This window comes from Ranitomeya variabilis, chromosome 7, assembly GCF_051348905.1.
Source record: "Ranitomeya variabilis isolate aRanVar5 chromosome 7, aRanVar5.hap1, whole genome shotgun sequence".
Classification (NCBI taxonomy): domain Eukaryota; kingdom Metazoa; phylum Chordata; class Amphibia; order Anura; family Dendrobatidae; genus Ranitomeya; species Ranitomeya variabilis.
Window position 1 is genome coordinate 124,165,641 of NC_135238.1, and position 21,660 is coordinate 124,187,300.

Here is a 21,660-nt window from a genome sequence, read left to right on the forward strand (position 1 = left end):
ACCTCGGTGACGTCCCCGCTAGCACCGTGAGAAAAACTGTAGATGGAGTCTGTAACCTATTTTAGGAAAATTGTGCTCCAAGAGTCAAATAGCATTCTATCCCTCTGGGGTCCTGCCATGTGGCTAAGCAGTACTGTACAGCACAAGTTGTACTGTCCATCTTCTCCTGTTACGCTTGTGAAAATGAAAAATTGGGGGCTAAAGCAACATCATTATGGGAAAAAGTAACATTTTAATTTTTTCTTCCACATTGCTTTAATTCCTGTGAAGCACCTGAAGGGTTAATAAACTTCTTGAATGTGGTTTTAAGCACTTTGAAGGGAGCAGCTTTTAAAATGTTGTCTCATAGGCCACTCTTAGTCACTTTGAATGTGATGTGGTCCGTACAAAAATTGGCTTCGTAAATTTTGTTGGAAAAAACAAAAAACGCTGATAAAACCTTTTAACCCTTCTAACTTCCTAACACAAAACAAAGTTTCAAAAATGTGCCAATGTAAGGTTGACATGTGGTAAATTTTATTAACTATTTTGTGTAGCATAACTATCTGGTTTAAGAGCATAAAAATAACATTTTGAAAATTGCAAAGTTTTGACCAAATTCCGATATTTTTCACAAATAAAACGAAAAAAAAAAAAAATTGACAAATTTACCTTTATTAACGTCATAAAAAGACACAAAATTGTACAATTTGGCCTGGTCATGAGGGTGAAAACTGGCTTGGGGGTGAAGGGGTTAATAGAAAGGATATGATTCAAAGGATCAAATAAAGCATAAAAGAACTACAGTGTCCAGTGGGAAAATTGCAAAAAATTTTCACTTTAATTTTGAATACAGATTATAATATAGTAACATAGTTATTAAAGTTGAAGGAAGACTAAGTCCATCTAGTTCAACCCATAGCCTAACCTAACATGCCCTAACATGTTGATCCAGAGGAAGGCAAAAAAAACCCATGTGGCAAAGAGTAAGCTCCACATTAGGGAGAAAAATTCCTTCCCGACTCCACATACGGCAATCGGACTAGTTCCCTGGATCAACGCCCTATCAAGGAATCTAGTGTATGTACCCTGTAACATTATACTTTTCAAGAAAGGCATCCAGTCCCCTCTTAAATTTAAGTAATAAATCACTCATTACAACATCATACGGCAGAGAGTTCCATAGTCTCACTGCTCTTACAGTAAAGAATCCGCATCTGTTATTATGCTTAAACCTTCTTTCCTCCAGACGTAGAGGATGCCCCCTTGTCCCTGTCACCGGTCTATGATTAAAAAGATCATCAGAAAGGTCTTTGTACTGTCCCCTCATATATTTATACATTAAAATAAGATCACCCCTTAATCTTGGTTTTTCCAAACTAAACAGCCCCAAGTGTAATAACCTATCTTGGTATTGCAGACCCCCCAGTCCTCTAATAAGCTTGGTCGCTCTTCTCTGCACCCGCTCCATTTCAGCTATGTCTTTCTTATACACCGGAGACCAGAACTGTACACAGTATTCTAAGTGTGGTCGAACTGGTGACTTGTATAGAGGTAAAATTATGTTCTCCTCATGATCATCTATGCCTCTTTTAATGCATCCCATTATTTTATTTGCCTTTGTAGCAGCTGCCTGACACTGGCCACTGAATATGAGTTTGTCATCCACCCATACACCCAGGTCTTTTTCATTGACAGTTTTGCCCAGAGTTTTAGAATTAAGCACATAGTTATTCATCTTATTACTTCTACCCAAGTGCATGACCTTACATTTATCCCCATTAAAGCTCATTTGCCATTTATCAGCCCAAGCTTCTAGTTTACGTAAATCATCCTGTAATATAAAATTGTCCTCCTCTGTATTGATTACCCTGCAGAGTTTAGTGTCATCTGCAAATATTGAAATTCTACTTTGAATTCCCCCTACAAGGTCATTAATAAATATGTTAAAAAGAGGGCCCAATACTGACCCCTGTGGTACCCCACTGCTAACCACGACCCAGTCCGAGTGTGCTCCATTAATAACCACCCTTTGTTTCCTATCCCTGAGCCAGCTCTGAACCCACTTACACATATTTTCCCCTATCATTCTCATTTTATGTATCAACCTTTTGTGTGGCACCGTATCAAAAGTTTTTTAAAAGTCCATATACACTACGTCCAATGGGTTCCCTTGGTCCATTCTGGAACTTACCTTTTCATAGCAGCTGATCAAATTAGTCTGACATGAACGATCCCTAGTAAACCCGTGCCGATACTGGGTCATGAGGTTATTCCTCTTCAGATACTCCAGTATAGCATCCCTTAGAATGCCCTCCAGGATTTTACCCACAGTAGAGGTTAAGCTTACTGGCCTATAATTTCCGAGTTCAGTTTTTGTCCCCTTTTTGAATATTAGCACCATTTGCTATACGCCAGTCCTGTGGTACAGTAAAGTAATAAAGGCAGCACACTGCAGCGCTAAAACATGCAAACATGAAACATGAAAACTGAACTGCAATACTGCACTAGAAATATGAAAAATGAGAGCGTTTAGCGCATAAAAATGGCCAATTTTATGTGTACCTGATAGCCCCTTTACGGCATCTCTCGTATATCAGGTCCTACGCTTGCCTACCTCGCTGAGAATAAACGTCTCCATGTGAATGGGTACCTGTGAAAAACCTCTTCCTAGACTCATATTCTCTCTCTCTGTGGAGGGGTACCGGACCTGCTGCGATTAAAACACCTGGGCTAGGAGGCGGAGTGCTCAGTCAGAAGGCCTGATATACGAGAGATGCCGTAAAGGGGCTATCAGGTACACATAAAATTGGCCATTTTTATGCGCTAAACGCTCTCATTTTTCATATTTCTAGTGCAGTATTGCAGTTCAGTTTTCATGTTTCATGTTTGCATGTCTTAGCGCTGCAGTGTGCTGCCTTTATTACTTTACTATATATGAGTTTGGTTACTCTAGGTTCAGCACCTGTTCACACTTAGTCTATGTATGGATGTGACGGTCAGTTTTTTCAAATATAAGTCCTGTGGTACAGACCCTGCTATTATGGAGTCTTTAAAAATAATGGTCTATCAATGACTGTACTTAATTCCTGCAGTACTCGAGGGTGTATCCCATCCGGGCCCGGAGATTTGTCAATTTTAGTGATTTTTAGACGCGGCCGTACTTTCTGCTGGGTTAAGCAGGTGACATTTAATGGGGAATTTTTATCACTGATCATATTGTCTGCCATGGGATTTTCTTGTGTAAATACTGATGAAAAAAAAGTAATTTAGCGTATTGGCTTTTTCCTCATCCTCATCCACCATTTCACCCAGACTATTTTTAAGGGGGCCAACACTATCATTTTTTAGTTTCTTACTATTTACGTAGTTAAAGAATATTTTGGGATTATTTGTACTCTCTCTGGCAATGAGTCTCTCTGTCTCAATCTTTGCTGCCTTGATTTGCTTTTTACAGAATTTATTAAATTTTCTGTATTTATTTAATGCCTCATCACTACCTACTTCCTTTAATTCTCTAAGGCCATGTGCACACGTTCAGTATTTTTCGTGTTTTTTTCGCTATAAAAACGTGATAAAAACGCGAAAAAAACGCTAACATATGCCTCCTATTATTTACAGTGTATTCTGCATTTTTTGTGCAAATGTTGCATTTTTTTCCGTGAAAAAATCGCATCGCGGAAAAAAAAAAGCAACATGTTCATTAAAAATGCGGAATTGCGGGGATTCCGCACACCTAGGAGTGCATTGATCTGCTTACTTCCCGCACGGGGCTGTGCACACCATGCGGGAAGTAAGCAGATTATATGCGGTTGGTACCCAGGGTGGAGGAGAGGAGACTCTCCTCCACTGACTGGGCACCGTATAATTGGTCAAAAAAAAAGAATTAAAATAAAAAATAGTGATATACTCACCTTCGATGGCCCCCGCAGTGTTCCCGCCTCTCACCGCTGCATGCTGCCGCTTCGGTTCCTATAGATGGTGTGGTTCAGGACCTGCGATGACGTCGCTGTCTTGTGATTGGTCGTGAGACCGGTCATGTGACTGCTCACGTGACCGCGACGTCATCGAAGGTCCTGAACCACACCATCTATAGGAACGGACGCCGCTGAGGATATCGGCTGTCTGCAGAGGGTGAGTATAACCATTTTTTAATTTTTTTTTATTATTTTTAAACATTCTATCTTTTACTATAGATGCTGCATAAGCAGCATCTATAGTAAAAAGTTGGTCACACTTGTCAAACACTGTTTGACAAGTGTGACCAACCTGTTTTCCAAGCGATGCTACAGATCGCTTGAAAAACTTTAGCATTCTGCAAGCTAATTACGCTTGCAAAATGCTAAAAAAAAAAAAAAAACGGGAAAAAAACGGGAAAAAAACGCAAAAAAAAAAAAAAAACTGCGGATTTCTTTGCAGAAAATTTCTGGTTTTCTTCAGGAAATTTCTGCAAGAAATCCTGACGTGTGCACATACCCTAAATGCTTTCTTTTTGTCACTTATTGCGCCCCTTACAGCTCTATTTAGCCATATTGGTTTCCTCCTATTTCTAGTATGTTTATTCCCATACGGTATATACTGTGCACAGGTCCTATCCAGGACGCTAATAAACGACTTCCATTTTCTTTGTGTATTTTTGTGTCTCAGGATATAGTCCCAGTTAATTGCACCAAGATCCTATCTCATCCGATGGAAATTTGCCCTCCTGAAGTTTAGTGTCCTTGTAACCCCTCTACTACCCATCTTATTAAAGGATACATGAAAACTTATTATTTTGTGATCACTATATGTAAAAAAAAAAAAAAAAAAAAAGAAAAGAAAATACATTGCCTTATTTTTTCAAAAGATACCGCAAATCTTTCCAGCAGAGATGATTTAAAGATGACCAGTCGGTTGCTCGAAAAATTAAATACCTCAGAAAAGTCCCTGAGCTCCCCCGATTCTGCGATTTTTTTTTTCCTTTTGTGCTGCATTGCTCCATTGCAGAGATATTCACTTTTGGAGAGCAGTTTGTGAAATCTCTGCATGCATAAATAGAAGGTGGCAGACAGAGCAGATTTTACTGACTGCAAGTTTCCAAAAACCCTGATCACACACATCACATGACTTACCACTAAGACAGCATGCATAATCTTTACAAACATGCCCACTTTCAGGCCATTTAGAGTAACGGGTCAGTCCTTATGAGGCTAATTATTACCTTTTGACGATAGATTTGAGGGATGCGTTACTAGTTCATCCATCTTGTCGCAGGCCAGGCTGACAACCGTGATGACTGGAGGCGGTTGAGTTAGAAGGCTGCTGTTTTCATTCACCACAATGGATTGATGACTGTCGTATTTCTGCTGGCCCACAGTGTTGGAAGGAACCCTTAATGCCACTCCTGTGAAGCTATCATAAAACAGAAAACTTTCATGCATACACTTTTCTAAAACATTTTCCAGATTTACTATAAAATGAAAAAACAAATCACAAAATGATGATGCGTTGTGTGTACAGAAGGCAGTTTTTCCAGTAATATTAAGGGCAGGGCAAACTCCTGGACAGTCTGTTAACTAAAGGTCTCACCGGGGTCTAAAAAATCTGCATGCAGGATTTAATCTTTTCATGGTGATCAATACCCATATATATTGGTACTCTAGCTATTAGCGCTCACTCACACGAGCGTATAACACAGCTGAAGGCTATTCAAGGTTTTATCAGATAGTACTCGGACAATATTATACTAAGGGGCAGTGCACATCTGCAATTATGAGAAAACAATGGCAGAATTGTGAGGGTGGTTGTGTGAGAAGGGCTGTGGAGTCCCTTAGCCAAACCTCCAACTCCTAAATTTCCCTGACTCCGACCTCACAGCACTGGTCACTACGGAGCACGCACATAAATTGCAGCACAGATTCATCTCATCTACGACTCCACAGCACTGGTCATTACTGAGCATGTAAATAAAGTGCAGCACAGATTAATCTCATCTACGACTCCACAGCACTGGTCACTACTGAGCATGTAAATAAAGTGCAGCACAGATTCATCTCATCTACAACTCCACAGCACTGGTCACTAATGAGCATGTAAATAAAGTGCAGCACAGATTCATCTCATCTACAACTAAACAGCACTGGTCACTACTGAGCATGCTCAAAGTGCAGCACAGATTCATCTCATCTACGACTCCACAGCACTGGTCACTACTGAGCATGTGAATAAAGTGCAGCACAGATTCATCTCAACTACAACTCCACAGCACTGGTCACTACTGAGCATGCTCAAAGTGCAGCACAGATTCGTCTCATCTACGACTCCACAGCACTGGTCTCTACTGAGTATGTAAATGAAGTGCAGCACAGATTCATCTCAACTACAACTCCACAGCACTGGTCTCTACTGAGTATGTAAATGAAGTGCAGCACAGATTCATCTTAACTACAACTCCACAGCACTGGTCACTACTGAGCATGCTCAAAGTGCAGCACAGATTCATCTCATCTACGACTCCACAGCACTGGTCACTACTGAGCATGTGAATAAAGTGCAGCACAGATTCATCTCAACTACAACTCCACAGCACTGGTCACTACTGAGCATGCTCAAAGTGCAGCACAGATTCATCTCATCTATGACTCCACAGCACTGTCCACTACTGAGCATGTAAATAAAGTGCAGCACAGATTCATCTCATCTATGACTCCACAGCACTGCCCACTACTGAGCATGTAAATAAAGTGCAGCACAGATTCATCTCATCTATGACTCCACAGCACTGGTCATTACTGAGCATGTAAATAAAGTGCAGCACATATTCATCTCATCTACGACTCCCCAGCACTGGTCACTACTGAGCATGTAAATAAAGTGCAGCACAGACTAATTTCATCTACGACTCCACAGCACTGGTCTCTACTGAGCATGTGAATAAAGTGCAGCACAGATTCATTATCTACGACTCCACAGCACTGGTCACTACTGAGCATGCTCAAAGTGCAGCACAGATTCATCTCAACTACAACTCCACAGCACTGGTCACTACTGAGCATGCTCAAAGTGCAGCACAGATTCATCTCATCTACGACTCCACAGCACTGGTCACTACTGAGCATGTAAATAAAGTGCAGCACAGATTAATTTCAACTAAAAGCCCAGATCCTTAGATCAGGAACAGGACAGACATTTATAGGACATTTCATAACTTTCCCACATTCTTAAGAAAACATTTACAGGCCATCCTGAAGCGAACTACTGAACCCAATATATAGCAACTCCAACACCAACACGGACACAGGTGGTGTGTGAAATATTGGACTGCACTCGGATGAAATCCAAGTGCTGTGTGATTACCACATACAATGGAAGAGATGCCCCTGTGCTGCATTCTCTCATGTGAGAGGCTCGGAGCACAGCGCACTGACAAGCGGCTCAATTCTGAGAATTTGATCCCAGTGTATTTGCATAATCGGACCAGATTTTCTTGCATGACAAAACTTACGGCCGCGTGACCGTATTTTTTGTTTTCAAATATGGTCTCGAGGGCAGTTCCACATCGGGAGGGAGTTATCAAGACTGCCATTTCATAAGTGAGTCTGGAACCTATTAGCCTGCTGGGTAAGGTGCACAAAACCCAAACAAACCTAAGACTATGCCTGCCATGAGTAGTTTCCAGAGTAAACGTGTCACACTGTTGTAGACCACAGCCTTTTTAGGAAGACTCAAGACTAAAAAATGGTAGGGCCAATGCCACAAAGTCACAACATCTTGTGCAAATACCAATTGTGATTGATGCCAGAAAACGGTTGTAGGACACAGGAGATTCACCTTTTTTCCCCCTAAAAAGCTGTATGCCTCTAAAATGAACACCACTGAAAAAAACATTTGTTTGTATTGCATCTTGTGTATCAATATTGAATTTTTACCTATAGCAACATGTAAAATAACAAATGCCAATATGCAATTTATTTGTTTTAAATAAACACATATCCTGGCATATTTCTTTTATAACTGATGCAACTAAAGCAAATAGTGAAATATAAAAATGCATTACAAAAACACCACAGGAAAAAAATAAGGATCAGTTAGATCCACATACTTTTTAGTCTCCATTTTCCTAGAATTTTTCTCATGTATCTTTTTTTATGATGAAATCATATAAGCCAGGGGTGGGTAATTCATTTGCCCAAGGGGCCACATGAGGGACTGGGACAGTTATGGAGGGCCGAACTAATCGGTTGAATTTAATTGAGCTCAATATTTTATTGTTTTTGAAAACACGGTTTTAATTAGATATATATACGGGTAAGAATACATGTTACAATAAGCTTTATAGTAAAATCTACTGGACTATTGATGTCATTTCTGTTATGGAGGCTCGCATCTCCACAACACAAACTGACGTATTGCAGTCCTGAAAGATGAGCCACATGTCACTGTCCACAGGTGATCTGCGGGTGTCTGTGGACGCATAGTAAACATGGGATTTCTTAAAATCCCATCCACTATGCTGTAACATCTGGCCACTGTGGTATTGATGCTGCGGATGTACACAACGTCAAACCTGAGGCAATTCCTGGCTGTATGCACGTACCCTTAGAAAGCCATTCAGCTGCTACAATGACAGCCCAGCAACCGGGAAGAAATTAACTTTATTCCTACCGGCAGCATCTGACGTTCAGTCGGAGACGCGGCTTCAGTCACTGCTTAGTACATGGTGAGCAGCACATGGAAGCAGTACAGCCAGGTGAGTACTGATGTGCTGCAAAACAAGCTGTCAAAGTTTCGGGACATGCTTACACCTGCAGCTTACCATGTACTGAGCGGTGACTGTAGCAGTGTCTCAGCCTGTGGCTGCCGGGAGGATTAAAGTTCATTTCTTCCCATAGCTGAACTTTCAATGTGGCTGCACAGCTGTAGAACACTATTAGCCTGCAGATTACACCTTTATATGCAGGTTAATAGCTTTACGCATTATGAATGTCAATTATATACATGTGCCTGATTTAAAGGGATTATCCAGGCTTGGTGCTCCAGTCTGCAGTTACTCTATGTAACGGTAGACTGTAAATCCTCGCAGAGTGCAGTGTGTGCATTGTCAGGATTCTCTGTGAGCAGGCAGGTGTGTGACTGCAAGTCGTGATTTGCATTCCTCCAACCACATTTTGGCTAGACGTGGGAGTGCGGCCGGGAGTACACAAATCACATACCTGCGTCACACAGTTGCCTGCTCGCTCCTGGAGACTTGCGCACACAGCGCTATGTGAGGGTTCACATGTAGAACTTTGTCACACAGTGACTACACACTAATCCCAACTCTGGACAACCCCTTTAACTTGTATTAAAATATATAGGGCCTAATCCGTGCACTCTACATGTCACATGTGCATGAAGCCCTATATCTTGCCCTTTTCTTACCTGGGACATGCCTTTAGTAAAACTGCAGATTTATGTAGTGGGGGTGTACTGAGGCTGGAGTAATCACTGACAAGTCCAGGGCAGCGTGCAGTGGTGATCTGACCTGCTTTTCTACGTATCTATACGCAGGTCAGATGCACACAGTAATGTTCAGGACCTTGAACAGCACCGCCCTATTCTGATGTTCTCATGCTGGCGACACCATGGCCGCTCCACCCCCCTCCCGAAACCTTATGATTGCTCCAGTCCATGGCCACTCTGCCTCCTCTCCACCCTCCTCACTACACTGAATTGCTACCAGACCTGCACACTCCAGAGAGCTGTCACTGATGGAGCATTCATTCCAGCCTGTCTGCGGGAAGGACAGGCAAAGGGCCGGATGTGGTCCGCGGGCCGCAGTTTTCCCAGCCCTGATATAAGCTGATCATCTGCGGTGTTATTCTTCACTTCCGAGGAAGTACAGGGATTGGACTGTAAAGGACTGGGGGTAAAGATATTTGCTATTATGAAGACCCCTTCAGACTGTTTGGGACATCTGGAAGAATGACTGTCCGAAGAAGAAAAGGTGAGCACTACCACGTGTCCTGTGTCATGCCAACAGTAGAGGATCCTGAGACCATCCACATATCCCTGGCTGCTTTTCATCTTAGGGAGTGGGCTCTCACAATTTTGCCTAAGAACACTGTCATGAATAAAGAATGGGATCTAAACATCTTCCAAGAACAACTTCCAATGATCAAGAAGCAATTTAGTTATGAACGCTTTTCCAGCATGATGGAGACAGTCACAAGGCAATGACGGTAGCCAAGTGGCTCGGTGAACAAAACATTGACAGTTTGGGTCTATGCCCAGGAAACACATGTATAAAGGAAAAGGGGCATATTGAAAATGACTTCTCCCGAGAGGGAAAAGTGAAACTTCACATTTATTTATAACGCATTAAAAGAGTATATCAAAAGCACAGTGAGGAATCAGCAGAGACTAAGGAACAACGCGTACTTGCTGAAAAATTCCCCCCCCAAGATAACAAATCCTTGTGATTCCATATATGTAAAGGAAAACTAACATACATATATAAACAATATTAAAAATGGAGAGTTCATTAAACAAAAAAGAAAGGTACGGCATACTCGAGTATAAGCCGAGATTTTCAGCCCATTTTTTTTAGGCTGAAATTGCCCCTCTCGGCTTATACTCGAGTCATACCCAGGGGTCGGCAGGGGAGATGGAGTGGCAGCTGTGTAATCATACTCACCTGCTCATGGCGCGGTGTCCCTGGATCCCCGGCGCCTTCTTCCTGTAGTGAGCGGTCACATGGTACCGCTCATTACAGTAATGAATATGGACCCCACTCCACTCCCATAGGGGTGGAGCCACATATTCATTACTGTAATGAGCGGTACCATGTGACCGCTCACTACAGGAAGCTGCTGGTGTTGGGGAACCAGGGACCGCACCAGGAGCAGGTGAGTATAACGTAGTGCGTGATATTCACCTGCTCCCCATTCCAGTCGCCGGCCGCCGCTGCTTCTTCTGCATCCTCTGCACCGACGCTCAGGTCAGAGGGCGCGGTGACGTTATTAGTGCACGCCGCCCTCTGCCTGAGCAGTCAGTGCAGTGGACAGGGAACTTAGTGGCGGCTGGCGATGGTGGAACGCGGAGCAAGTGAATATAGCAAGTGCCGGGGGCCTGAGCGACGAGAGGTGAGTATGTGATTTTTATTTTTATCGCAGCAATAGCATATGGGGCAAATGACTGTATGGAGCATCTTATGGGGCCATAATCAGCATTTATGGAGCATTACATGGGGCAAATGACTGTATGGAGCATCTTATGGGGCTACAATCAGCATTTGTGGAGCATTATATGGGGCAAATGTCTGTATGGAGCATCTTATGGGGCCCATCATGAACTGTAAGGAGCATTATATGGGGCTCCTGATTCAATATGGATATTCAAAAACACAAACTACCGATATCTCAATTAAATTTACTTTTATTGGTATCTATTTACCCGTATCTGCTGCATTTTCCACCCTAGTCTTATACTCGAGTCATTAAGTTTTCCCAGTTTTTTGTGGCAAAATTAGGGGTCTTGGCTTATACTCGGGTCGGCTAATACTCGAGTATATACGGTAATTATATTGGAGTATGAGATCCTGATGTGCATTTAATCCTTGCGGTGATCTTGTCTGCAATTTAAAAATCCAGTATGACTCGCGATTTAAAATTTTTCTTTTTAGATTGCCTCCTCTAATTAGCTTAAATCCCTGCTGTTATGTTCGGGTCAGCTATACACTTGTACTGTTCCGGTCATTTTTGACCAGACCTATTAAAGTGGTGTTTTTAGCTACTTAAAGGAAAGGTGCCGCATTTTATTTTTTGTATTAAAAATGATTGTTTATATAAACAATTATTTTTAATACAAATTTACATTTTTTAACTTTAGCATTTTTTTTATTATTAATTTTTTTTTCAGCCACTGGGCGCCGCCATTTTGCTTTGCAGGAGTGTAAGTGTAGCTGCACGGCACTTTCACTCTGCATTTACGGCAGCCCAGGGCATAGAGATCTGCAGTCGGGAGCCGACTCTATACCTACCATTCTAATCTGCTTTCTGCTGTGTCTGGCCACGCCCCCCTGAGCCGTCCACAGCACGGCAGAGGCAGGAGATCAGCGCCATCTTCCTGGAGCTCACACTGCAGCTGTGAGCTCCAGCTTACCAGGATAATCAAAGGAGCCCTGCAGCTATAGGAGGAGGAGGAGGAGACCAAGGACGGGAGGGAGAAGGACTCAGCCGGGAGCCGTGAAGTAAGTATCAGTGGGGAGGGGGGAGAGGGAATCTAATCCTCTCCTTTGTGGTGCTGACTGAGCAGTTATCTCCTCTCATGTGTGTTACTGTGCTGTGTATCTACTACTCTCCTGTGTGATACTGTTTGCTTAGCCATGCATCTAATCATCTCCTGTGTGATACTAACTGAGCTGTGTATCTAATCCTCTCCTGTGTGATACTGTGTGCTGAGCCATGCATCTAATCCTATACTGTGTGATACTATGCTGAGCCGTGTATCTAATCCTCTCCTGTGTGATACTATGTTGAGCCGTGTATCTAATCCTCTCCTGTGTCATACTGTCTGCTGAGCCGTGTATCTAATCCTATCCTGTATGATACTGTCTGCTGCGCCGTGTATCTAATCCTATCCTGTGTGATACTGTCTGCTGCGCGTGTATCTAATCCTCTCCTGTGTGATACTATGTTGAGCCGTGTATCTAATCCTCTCCTGTGTCATACTGTCTGCTGAGCCGTGTATCTAATCCTATCCTGTATGATACTGTCTGCTGCGCCGTGTATCTAATCCTATCCTGTGTGATACTTTCTGCTGCGCGTGTATCTAATCCTATCCTGTGTGATACTATGTTGAGCCGTGCATCTAATCCTCTCCTGTGTCATACTGTCTGCTGAGCCGTGTATCTAATCCTATCCTGTATGATACTGTCTGCTGAGCCGTGTACCTAATCCTATCCTGTGTGATACTGTGTGCTGAGCCATGCATCTAATCCTATACTGTGTGATACTATGCTGAGCCGTGTATCTAATCCTATCCTGTGTGATACTATGCTGAGCCGTGTATCTAATCCTATCCTGTATGATACTGTCTGCTGCGCCGTGTATCTAATCCTATCCTGTGTGATACTATGCTGAGCCGTGTATCTAATCCTATCCTGTATGATACTGTCTGCTGAGCCGTGTACCTAATCCTATCCTGTATGATACTGTCTGCTGAGCCGTGTATCTAATCCTATCCTGTGTGATACTATGCTGAGCCGTGTATCTAATCCTATCCTGTGTGATACTGTCTGCTGAGCCGTGTATCTAATCCTATCCTGTATGATACTGTCTGCTGAGCCGTGTATCTAATCCTATCCTGTGTGATACTATGCTGAGCCGTGTATCTAATCCTATCCTGTATGATACTGTCTGCTGAGCCGTGTATCTAATTCTATCCTGTGTGATACTGTCTGCTGCGCCGTGTATCTAATCCTATACTGTGTGATACTATGCTGAACCGTGTATCTAATCCTATACTGTGTGATACTGTATGCTGACCTGTGTATCTAATCCTATACTGTGCTGACCTGTGTATCTAATCTGCTCCTGTGTGATACTGTCTGCTGAGGCTACTTTCACACTACCGTCAGTACGGGGCCGTCGCAAACCGTTGGCCCGACGTACCGACGGATGTTGTGCTAAATTTAGCACAACGTGGGCAGCGGATGCAGTCTTACGACGCATCTGCTACCCAGTGTGATGAGCGGGGAGGAGGGTGCGGAGTTCCGGCCGCGCATGAGCGGGCAGAAAAAGCGGAACCGACGGACAAAAAAAGTTACATGGTACTTTTTTTTGCGCGTCGCGGCCGCCGAAACACAACGCATCCGTCGCACGACGGATGCGACGTGTGGCCATACGTCGCAATGTGTCGCTAATGTAAGTCTATGGGGAAAAAGCACATCCTGCGGGCAACTTTGCAGGATGCGTTTTTTCTCCAAAACGAAGCATTGTGACGTATCGCTAAAGACGAAAGTGTGAAAGTAGCCTGAGCCGTGTATCTAATCCGCTCCTGTGTGATACTGTCTGCTGAGCCATGTATCTAATCCTATCCTGTGTGATACTGTCTGGTGAACAGTGTATCTAATCCTCTCCTATGCACTCCTCTCCCCCCTGCATGTCTTTCCCCATTGCACACACAACTCAATGCGTGCGATAACAGGAGCTGCAGGGGTCATGCTGTATTATGGCATTATGTGAGATCTATATGACGGTATTATGTGATCTGTATGGTGGTATTATGCTTTATCAGTATTGTGAGAATTATATGGTGGTATTGTGTGTGATCTATATGGCGGTATTATGTGAGATCTATATGGCGGCATTGTGACAAGTATGTGGCGGTATTGTGTGATCTATATGGCGGTATTATGTGAGAACACTATGGAGGTAGTATGTGTGATCTATATGGCGGTATGTGAGAACACTGGCGGTATTATGTGTGGTCTATATGGTGGTATTATGTGAGAACTGTATGACAGTATTGTGTGATCTATTTGATGGTATTGTGTGTGATCTATATGGCGGTATTATGTGTGATCTATATGGCGGTATTATGTGAGAACACTATGGCAGTATTATCTTCAGAAAGCGGACCCATTCTATGGTGGTTCTGGCTGAGCACCTGCACGCGGGTCTGGGGTAATAGAGGGGGCAGCATGACCTCCAGTTAGGTGCAGTCAGGGGAAGGCTGGTGAGGCAGCTGAAGAGGAGTCTCATTTTTATCGTTACTATATGGCTACATTTCCTTCCCAGCGTCACCCCAGACTGCGCCTGTCGCCTCGCTTTCACACATCGCCAGGACAGGATGGAGAAAACAGGATCTGAGGAGGGGAATGGGGTCTGCATGCAAAGTCTGGATCAGAACAGGCCATCAATCCACAGAAATATTTCCTGGATTTCTGTGGAGCAGACGGTCCATCCATGTGTATAAAAGACAGCGCTCTATGTACAATCCCTGGCTGCTCCGCGCACTAAACAGGGTGCCCCCCATAGACCAGCACACTGCTCTCCTGAAATACTCTGTGCTGCTGTCACCCTGCTCCCTCCACCACATATCTCCCAGAATCCTTGCTGCCTGCCATCATCGGTGACTGTCTACTTGTCAGTATAAGGCTGCATTCACACTAGCGTCGGTACGGGCCCGTCGCAGTGCGTCGGCCCGACGTACCGACACATGCTGTGAAAGAAATGCCCGACGTGGGCAGTGGAAGCAGTCTTACGACGCTTCCGCTGCCCCATTGTAAGGTCCGGGGAGGAGAGGGCGGAGTTTCGGCCACACATGCGCGGTCGAAAATGTTGGACTCGACGCACAAAAAAAGTTACATGTAACATTTTTTTGTGGCGGTGGTCCGCCAAAACACGACGCAACCGTCGCACAACGGTTGCGACGTGTGGCAATACATCGCAATGCGTCGGTAATGTTAGTCTATGGTGAAAAAACGAATCCTGCAGACAACTTTGCAGGATGCGTTTTTTTTCTCCTGAATGACGCATTGCGACGTATTGCAAACAACGCTAGTGTGAAAGTAGCCTAAGGCTGCGGTCACACGATCAGTATTTGGTCAGTATTTTACCTCAGTATTTGTAAGCCAAAACCAGGAGTGGCTGATAAATGCAGAAGTGGAGCATATGTTTCTGTTATACTTTTCCTCTAATTGTCCCACTCCTGGTTTTGGCTTACAAATACTGAGGTAAAATACTGACCAAATACTGCTAGTGTGACGGCAGCCTTACTCTGCAGTCACCAACAAAATGGCTGCTCACTAGATTCCTGAATATCATCCGCTCTTATCCCTTAGCAGACACCCAGAAGGGAAGGAGAGGAGACATCACACAGGTCAGCAGACTCCGCCCATAATTACTGCAGTGCTGTAATGTGAGCTAGTTGTACACTAGGTTTTTCTGAAATTTCAGCAGCTGCTCCCCCTAGTGTTTAAAAGTGGAAATTCCAAAACTTTTCAAATTATTTTTCATATTTTACTAAATTATAAACAAATGATAATATTTTTTAAGAAAATGTAAACATTAATTCTTTACATTTTTACAATTGCTGCAAAAAATTTTTTTTTGATGGCACCTTCCCTTTAAGTGTATTATTTGAATACCTGTTACATTATTAAACTGCAATGTGAACATGGTTGGTCATTGTCAAATAAAAAACTTAATTTTTCTTTATTTTGAATAAGGTTACACAGAAATTACAAACTTGTGTTTTTCATAACTACAACTAACTATAACATGAAATTCAACTGCATGTAAACATTTTGAAAAAAAAAATTGAATTATTCTTACCGTTAATTCGGTTTCTAGTAACCCACCACGACAGCACACCTGGAGGATGTTACCCCTTTCCTAATAGGGACAGGAAATGACAAGAGGTTAAATAACCCCTCCCTCATCCTCCCCTCAGTGTTATTATAAAGGACCACAGGAGAATGAATGCTTCAAATTATATTTATTCTTTTCAGAACGTATATTAAGCAAAGGGAGGGATTACTCCTGCTGTCGTGGTGGGTTACTAGAAACCGAATTAACGGTAAGAATAATTCTATTTTCTCTAGTAACCCCCCACGACAGCACACCTGGAGCAGTACCCAAGAGTAATTTTTAGGGAGGGACTACAGCACTAAGGACTTTTTCTCCGAAGGCTAAGTCTTCTTTTGACATCAGGTCAAGCCTGTAATGTTTGGAGAACGTATGGACCGAGGACCATGTAGCCGCTCTGCAAATTTGCTCGATGGAAGCACTGGCTTTCTCGGCCCAGGAGACAGCTGTTGCTCTAGTAGAATGGGCTGTGAGCTTTCCTGGTGGTGGAAGGCCTTGAATTTGATAAGCCTCCAGGATTGCTCGTTTGATCCAATTTGCAATTGTGGATCTGGAAGTCTTCTTCCCTTTATTCTGGCCGAGAAGATGAATAAACAGATTTTGATCCTTTCTAAACTTCTCTGATGCATGAAGATAATAGAGTACCATTCTTCGAACATCCAAGGTATGGAAATGTTCCTCTTCCTCATTCTTTGGTTCTTGATAGAATGATGGAAGAATTATCTCCTGCGATTTGTGGAAATCGGAGACTACCTTTGGGAGAAAGGATGGGTCTAATCGCAGGATAAGCCTGTCCTGAAGAATCTTCATGTAGGGCTCATTGATTGACAGGGCTTGTAGTTCACCCACTCTTCTGGCTGTTGTTATGGCTACCAGGAAGGTGGTTTTCCAAGTGAGTTTATCCATGGCTATGGAAGATAAGGGTTCAAACGGTGGCAGTGTAAGTCCTTTCAGGACTATATTCAGGTCCCAGGATGGAACTATATTTATAGGTCTTGGAGATATGCGGGATGCCGCCGTCATGAATCTTCTTACCCATCTATGTTCAGCTAAAGACTGGTCAAAATAAGAGCTCAAGGCTGCTACTTGTACCTTGAGGGTGCTGGGTCTGAGACCCTTCTCCAGCCCATCTTGTAGAAAATCCAGGATCTTGGCTAGGTTTGGCTTCTCTGGGTTAGGTTGTTCAGGAGCACACCATGTGATGAACGTCTTCCAGATCTTATGGTAAATAGAATTAGTAACCGTTTTGCGGCTTTTTTGTAATGTTTTAATTACCCTCTTTGATAGTCCTCTAGTTCTCAAAATTGAGAATTCAGAAGCCAGGCATTTAGGTGTAGCCTCTCGGGATCTGGATGCAGTATTGGCCCCTGGTAGAGAAGGTCTTTGACCGGTGGAAGTGCTATTGGCCCATCTATCTTTAGACTGATGAGGGCCCCGAACCAACCTCTTTTGGGCCAAAGTGGAGCCACTAGGATCACCTTGAGTTTTTCTGCCCTTATTTTCTGCAGGACTTTTGGTAGGACTGGCAATGGCGGGAAAGCGTATGCTAGCGTGAATGTCCATGGCTGGACAAATGCGTCCACAGCTAACCCCGGATTCATCGGATCTAGCGAGAAGAACTGGTCTACCTTTGTGTTCTGGCTGTTTGCGAACAAGTCCACTTCTGGCTGACCCCATCTTTTGACTAGTATCTGAAAGACTTCTGGGTTTAGGCTCCATTCTCCTGGATGGACCTCTGTTCTGCTCAAGAAGTCGGCTTGTACGTTTATCTCCCCTTTTATATGTAGGGCGGATATGGAGAGAACATGTTCTTCGGCCCACGAAAATATTCTTGCTGATATTGTCTTTAGATCTTCGTGTCTTGTACTTCCCTGGTGGCGAAGGTGGGCAACTGTTGTCATGTTGTCTGAGTATATTTTTATGTGGGAATTTTGTACAAGAATTACCGCTGCTTTGAGGACTTCTTCCACTGCTTTTAGCTCTTTGAAATTTGAGGATTGTTGTGCTATTTCGGCTGACCAGAATCCCTGGAATATGTGCTGGTCTACCGTAGCTCCCCAACCTTTTCCACTGGCATCTACTGTTATGGTCACTGCTGGGACCTGCAACCAGGGAACTCCTCTTATTAGGTTCTCTTTTTGTAGCCACCATGTTAATGAGGACTTTACATGCGGTGGTATCCGGATCTTATTGTCTAGAGAACCTGGGGATCCGTCCCAGCTTGACAGAATATATGTCTGAAGTATCCTGGTGTGGGCTTGAGCCCATGCCACCATCTGGATGCAAGATGTCATGGTACCTAGAACCGACATGGCCCATCTTAGAGATACACACTTCTTGTCCCGTAATGTTCTTATCTTTGATGTAAGCAGGGACCGTTTTTGTTCGGGCAAGAAAGAGGTTTGTCTGTGGGAGTCTAATAAGACCCCTAAAAAGATCTTCGTTGTGGACGGAACCATATCCGATTTTTTGGGGTTTATCACCCAACCCAGGGATGACAGGATCTGGACTGTTGTCTGAAGGTGTTCCTGTAGAATTGGAACCGTGGGGCCCACTACCAAGAGGTCGTCGAGGTATGGGATTATGCATATCTGCCGACTTCTGATGTACGCCATCACCTCGGACATGACCTTTGTAAAGATCCTTGGAGCTGCTGATAGTCCGAATGGGAGGACATTGAACTGGAAGTGGTCTATAACTTCTCCCCTGGTGACTGCAAACCTTAGGAATTTCCGATAGGTTGGATGGACTGGGACGTGGTAATATGCGTCCTGTAAATCGATGGTTGCCATGACGAAGTCTTGCCCTATTAAGGGTACTGTTGATCTGATGGACTCCATTCTGAATCTTCTGTAGGTTACATATTGATTCAGCGGTTTCAGATTGATTATCATCCGATGGGTTCCGTTTGGTTTCCTTATCAGAAATAGGCTGGAATAATGGCCCTTGTTTCTTTCGTCTTTTGGGACTGGGGAGATCACATTGTTGATTAAGAGATCTTCTATCCCAGTTATCAGGGTGGACTGTAGCTTCGGTGTTGATAACGTTGTAGTTTTCATTCTTTTTTGGGGGTATGATGTAAACTCTATTTTCATCCCCTCTTTGACCAATTTTAAGGTCCACTGATCCACCCCGATCTTTTGCCAGACTGGGAGGAAGTTCGAAATCCGACCCCCCCACTATGACCGCGTCATTGCTTTCTCTGGATTTGGGGTTGTGAAAGAAAAAGATTCCTGTCTTTCCCTCCATTCGGATAGCTCCAGCGACCTGTTTTACCCTTTCCTCTGTATTGAGGGGTATGCTCCTGCTGGGCGCGGAAGGGTTTTTTCCTAGGGTTTCTAGGCTCTGGTAAGGTCTTTTTCTTGTCTGAAGCCTTTTCCAAAAGATCATCCAAGGCTGGTCCAAACATATACTTTCCTTTAAAAGGAATGGAACACAGCCTCATCTTGGAAGTCATATCCCCAGACCAGGATCTTAGCCAGAGTGCACGCCTTACTGAGTTTGACAGTGCGGATGATCTCGCCGTCACTCTCACGGATTCTGCAGAAGCATCTGCTAAAAAGCCTGTTGCTTTCTGGACGATAGGCAAGGAGGCCAGAATATCTTCTCTCGGAGTACCTGAGGACAAGTGCTCCTCTAGCTGTCCCAGCCAGCGATGCATCGATCTAGCAACGCAAGTGGATACTGAATTGATGCTCAGTAAAGATGCTGACGTCTCCCACGACTTCCTTAGTAGTCCGTCCATCTTGCGTTCCAGAGGGTCTCTCAGTTGGGAGGCATCCTCGAATGGTAGCGTGGTCTTTTTGGCTACTCTGGCAATCTGGACGTCCACTTTTGGGACTTCTGACCAGCATGACGCTGTTTCGGCATCTACAGGAAATCTGTCTTTAATTTCTGCTGGAGTAGTCAGCTTCTTTTCTGGGGATTCCCACTCGTCCAGAACTAAATCTCGGATGTTTTGGTGAATAGGAAACACCTGACGCTTCCTAGAACGAAGTCCTCCAAACATCTCTTCTTGCACCGACTGGGCCGTTTTTTCTTCCTCAACCTCCATAGTTTTCCTTACAGCCGTAAGGAGTTCTTCCATATCAGATGAAGAGAAGTAGTATCTCTCTTGCTGGACAGTTTCAGTGTCCAGGGATAATTCACCCTCCTCTGGGGGTTCGTCCGACGTCTCTCCCTGAGAGTCCTCCTGCTCTTCCTCCTGTGGATTAAGTTTTCTTTTCTTAGCCTCAGGAGGGGCACTAGGAGATGGTGTAGGTTGGGAAAGAGTGGCTAGAGATGTTTTAATCTCCTGCTGGATTAAGGTTTTAATCTCTTCTATCAGGGATGGCCGTTCCTCGCTGATAATTTTGTCTGTGCATTCTTTGCACAATGATTTCTTGTATGAAGAGGACAGCTTCTTCATACAAACTGCGCATTTGCGGGTCATTTTTGTTTTGCTTCCTGATGTGGGTTCCTTGTCCCCCTAAAAAGGAAGGGGAGAAGGAATCATAAGACTACAACCCACATCAGGGAATGGACACCCGGGGCCAGATTACTCACTGGGGCCGGGATGGTGCTGTGTTCTGCAGGTGCAGAGCGCGAGGAAGCAGACATCTCCATAGTCTTCACCACACAGTGGTCCTACCTGCGATGTCTTCCTGTCCAGGGCCTGAATATATAGGCGACCGGACGCAGCACCTGCCCTCCTGCATGAGGACCCCCTCCTCCGGTGTCCGGAAGTACGTGGGGGGAGAACGCCGACGTCTTCCATGCTATGCCTAGCGTTCCTGGCTGGAACGCACGAGGAACTTCCTGATTCAGAGAAGCCGGCCGGCGTCTGACGTCATATCCGGCCGCCGGCTTCAGCCCGGAAGTATCTACACACGCGCGCGCGGTGCGGAGGAGGAGAAGGGCTGGAGAGCTCTGAGAGGCCTCCAGCCGAAGAACGCCCCAGACCTTACCCGCAGGCGCGGAATGGCGGCGGTGAAGAGTCCCGAGTCAGAGGAGACGGGAGCAGTGACAGGGAATGGACGTAAGTCTGATCTCAGCTGCCCGGCCAGATTATCTGTATACCCCCCGGTGACCGCTGCTGGCACAGTGCACCTGGGATGACCTCTTCATCCCTAGTAGGGACAGGAAAGAACACTGAGGGGAGGATGAGGGAGGGGTTATTTAACCTCTTGTCATTTACTGTCCCTATTAGGAAAGGGGTAACATCCTCCAGGTGTGCTGTCGTGGGGGGTTACTAGAGAAAAAAAAAAAAGAAAAATAATAAAAACGTCATTTTTTTTTCTGAAAAGGTTCACACTATTCTATTTATGTGAAAACAAGACAGAATGCAGCACTCAATTCATGTCAGTGCTAA

At 44.2% G+C, this 21,660-nt stretch overlaps 1 protein-coding gene across 4 annotated transcripts in view; it reads right to left on the reverse strand.

The window, feature by feature from the left end:
• SGO2 (shugoshin 2) overlaps positions 1-21,660 on the reverse strand; it is a 137,291-nt gene that overhangs the window by 19,770 nt on the left and 95,861 nt on the right. For all 4 annotated transcript variants that reach the window (XM_077275698.1, XM_077275696.1, XM_077275695.1 and 1 more), the window contains exon 6: positions 5,180-5,370. In XM_077275698.1, coding sequence (XP_077131813.1) covers positions 5,180-5,370 — 191 coding nt within the window. The remainder of the gene's footprint in view (positions 1-5,179; positions 5,371-21,660) is intronic.